This window comes from Pyxicephalus adspersus, chromosome 9 (genome assembly GCF_032062135.1).
Source record: "Pyxicephalus adspersus chromosome 9, UCB_Pads_2.0, whole genome shotgun sequence".
Classification (NCBI taxonomy): Eukaryota; Metazoa; Chordata; class Amphibia; order Anura; family Pyxicephalidae; genus Pyxicephalus; species Pyxicephalus adspersus.
In genome coordinates this window covers 35,652,996-35,657,196 of record NC_092866.1, presented here as the reverse complement: position 1 = coordinate 35,657,196, position 4,201 = coordinate 35,652,996, and the positions used below count along the sequence as shown (strand labels likewise).

The 4,201-nt window shown below is 33.7% G+C and overlaps 1 protein-coding gene across 1 annotated transcript in view; it reads left to right on the top strand.

Moving 5' to 3' along the window:
- The window catches only part of LOC140337643 (solute carrier family 22 member 20-like), a 19,028-nt gene extending 15,586 nt beyond the window's left edge, over positions 1–3,442 (top strand). The window contains exons 10-11 of the mRNA XM_072421401.1: positions 2,076–2,282; positions 2,836–3,442. Of these exons, the coding sequence (XP_072277502.1) occupies positions 2,076–2,282; positions 2,836–2,932 (304 nt within the window). The 3' untranslated portion in view covers positions 2,933–3,442. The remainder of the gene's footprint in view (positions 1–2,075; positions 2,283–2,835) is intronic.
- The last annotated feature ends 759 nt before the right edge of the window (positions 3,443–4,201 follow it).

Here is a 4,201-nt window from a genome sequence, read left to right as displayed (position 1 = left end):
AAAATATGCTTTTTTCTTAGCGCACATAAATGTTTAAAACATTTAAACAGCGCAAACATTTTTTTTAGGGCTAAGGGTAATATGTGTGCTATTAGAAAGAATGATTTTTTAGGGGAACAGTGACTTTTAATGCAAGCTCGCCAGTGTAAAGCTGCCGGTGATGCGTGGCTCCGGACGCGAGCTTTTTCAGTTGCTGAATTGCGCGACGGCGTCCGATTTCGGATCGTGAATACGAATGCGCGAGCGAGCGTCCGATTCTGCTTGATGAATTAGGGCCTTTATGTCTGCATATTCTTCACAAAGAGAAACTGAATGGCCATTTGGGACTGACCCAAATATATTGCCATTGTGAAGGTGGACACACTTTAAGCTCTGCTTTAAGCTATCGATTAATAATCGCCATTCAGTTGGGTTATAGATTGGGATTCCCAATTCCTCCAATAAACCAGGTATGTTATGGCAATATACAAAGCCACTGTCAGTTCTAAAGTACTGCAGAAATGCAATTCCTCTGGTTCAAAAATTGTGATACCTTCGTTCCTTTTTCAAGTTATTCTCACGCAGTCTTGATTCTAGGAGTTATGAAGCCTTCTTCGATAGTCCCAAATCACGTGCCAAATGACTCAACTCATGCTGATCAAATCCCTTACAAACAGAGTCCTCTTCAATTTCAAACTCTTTATCATTGTTGTCAGCTAGTTCATCATTATATTCATGTTCTTCAAGAGAGGGTAGTGTAATGAAAATCAGGCACTGGGATTTCATCTGAATGAGCCACTGGGCGTACAGCCGATAGTAGACTCGGGTACTTTATGTTACATTTATTTTTCTTGGTATATCCTGACGTTTTCACTATAATAAAGTACCAGTCACTGAAATGATCTCCTGGCTCTCGCCAAACCATAGGTATACAAAATGGGATCTTATCACATGTTCCCTTTGTCCACATCCGTAAACCCTCGACACTGTTTGCACACCTTATGAGGAGTCCAAGATTTATCTTGATCACCAAGTTTAACTTTGAAATATGCCAAATAGGCTTGCTTTACAAATGTACTGATGTTCGCCCCTTGACTGGGAATCCTGGAATGGTGAAACTGCCACAGATTTAACAAAATGAATCAGGGTTGTTTAGGCACTTACGATGAGAAACAGCAGAGCCACTTATTTACACTCTGTGTAAATGAATAGCCTATACAAATCCAAGCTACAGTAATCACGATATTATAAGCGGTAGAGAAAAAGCCTGACGTGATAGAAGAAAACTAGCTGCACTTTAAAAATAAGCCTACCTATTTTAATGTAAATAAGCTTAAAAATTGAATTCAACAAAAAATGTGTTCAAAAATTGTTCCCCAGTGTAATTTGACTTATGTACAGAACAGTTAGAAGTTCCGAAATTTATTTCTGCTATGTGGCCTTAGAGAAATTACCATCACTTTTCTAGAAGTCACTGATATAGTTTTTTTTGTCCAATATTCACCAAATATAATTTTAGTGTCACTTGTTGTCAAGACTTTTCCATTGTAAGCTCATCTGGTCATGGTCCTATTCTTTTGTGTTATTGCTTGTATATGTCTGTCTTTTGCAACCCCTATTTAATTTACAGCACTGTGTAATATATTTTTCCTATATAAATATATGTAAAAAATACACAGACACACAACAAAAGTTTTGAGTACATAAAAAGGTAGGTATATTTGTGGGACTTTATTATCAGAATCTTTTACAACATCTTAATGATATACACAATTGTTTGGTGCTATATACTGAGCATTTTTAAGTAATTTCCATCCATTGTTTTTATGGTTTATGGTATATGTAAGCCCATTTTGTGACATGTATTGAACTGCCTTTATAGTCCCACAAATATACCTACCTTTCTTTGTACTCAAGAATTTAGGGATGTAGGCAGTATATATATATATATATATATATTTATATATTGGTTTGAGTTCAGACAACCCATGCTATACACAGCAAAAGTTTATAAATATCAGCTTGAAAGAGAGAACAATTATTACCAAAATGTCTATATGCAGTGCATAATACTTCAGGTTTCTTGTGTCTTACAGGCAAACTGGCATGGGATTCTCAGACGTCAATGCAAGAGTAGGTTCTGTTGTGGCACCAGTGATTCATTTAATTGGAGATCACATTCCTATCCTGCCAGCTATCATCTTTGGTACAGCCCCCATTTTGTCTGGGATTCTTGCTTTATGTCTGCTTACAGAGACCCGAAACCAACCGCTGACTGATACCATACAAGAGGTGGAGGAAAGGTGAGACATTTATGGGTGTATAGCAGCTCGCTAGAGGATTTTGGTCTTAGCAAGTTGCCTGTTACTAGCAGTTATTTTACAGAATATGTCATATTTTTGTGATTTCAGTAGAGCAATTGAGTTTGGAAACGAAAAACACTGGGCTATGAAGGCTACCTAGGAACTTGGAGTTTCATCTATCATAGCTATGTTCTCATCAAAGTAACTTAGTATGTCATTAAATCCAAAACATTTTGGGGATTTTAAAACAATTATGGTTTTAAAATCTTTTTAAGAGAATTCAAAATAGTCATGAGAGGTGAGGGCCAGTTATCCAAGAGCAGAATTCTTCTCGCTTTAGAAAGATCTCTCATTTTGTGGTGTCTTCAAAAGAAGAAGTAAAATAAAATGTCCCAAAACAGAGAGATAGAGATTTTAAACATTTTCTGCTTTACCAAAAACTAAAACAGAAAGGTTTGTGGTTTAAATATACTGTAAAAAAGAAACACCAACAAAAAATGGGTGGCTGCTAGAAAAGGCAAATGGAATAAATGTGTATTTTTATTTTTTTCAGGAGGCTAAAAAACAATTGGATAAAGCAAGAAGCTTTAAAAATGGAGATTACACCTCTTGCCCATAAAACAGACACATGCTTTAAGGATGCAATTTGAGATACCTAAGATTAAAGAATATTAGGACTAAATATATCTTAAGTCACATAATTCTTTTGGAAGGAAAAGGAGAACGTATAAACAAGGGCTCCTGGGTGTTGAACTTTATCCACTACTGAATCTGACATAGGAGAACGGAACCTGTGTACCTGCTGGGGTACTGAAGACTGGATAGTAACTCAAACACAAATTATAGCGAAAATGTAAATTGAAGTTTTAATTTTGAAACAAATTTCTCATATGAGTAAATCGGTGCACTTTTACAGCAGTCTTCGTATTTCACAAGTATGAAAAATATACTATAGACATTTTACAGGAAGTTCTGTCCACATGGTTGATAACCCTTTAATAAACCCTTGTGTGGATATAGCCAGAGTAAATTTAAATCTTTAGATTATGCAAAATTTTCATATTCTAGAGACTGAAAAATACACGGCAAATGTGAAAATATTATTGACATAACGTATCAAAATGTATCAACTTGATAATAAAAAAAAATATTTATTAATATATTCTGAGTAAATATCAAATTCAAGTTGAAGAAAAATGTAAAAACATAAAAATTTGTTTAGTTATTTATTCTAGTACCGTAAGATGCTGTGCAGTGTTTTTTTTCACAGATAAATTTTTATTGATTTTTAGACGAATTCACAATTACTTTTATCATTTTAATATTGAAAATATTGCCATATACAGCCAAAGGCAAAAGAAAATGGCTGGTCATGAAAGTCTGCTTACTGTACAGCTATAGTCCTCCGTCATCACTGCGCTTCTCTACTTTCATAATGAAAGTTTAAAACCCTTTAATGAGATTATCAGAGTACATAATCCTAATACTTTATTATATTATTGCAGGACCAGAATCTAAAGACCTGCTAGCAACCATTTTCATTTGAATCTAAATGTCTAAAATAAAGAATTGTTAATATTTTATTTTTTTTGTTTCACTGATGTTGGACATGTTTTATCTGATGTAAGGATTTCAAAAAATATGTTTTTAAAAATGTGTATTGTATCTTGAGTGATATTGTAAATTTCATAGGTTAAGAGAATACTTTTTTTTTTACATTATTTTTGCATTCAAGTGGTCAGATTTATTTGTGTAACACTTTTAATAATAAGTCAAATAATATCTATTCAATAACACAAGAAATTATGGGGATATAAAGGTGCTTATAAATTATTCCCAAGATAAAATTACCAGTAATATAAAATAACTATCATGTCCTTTTCTCTAAAAAGATAAATATGAATATACAGTATCATTGG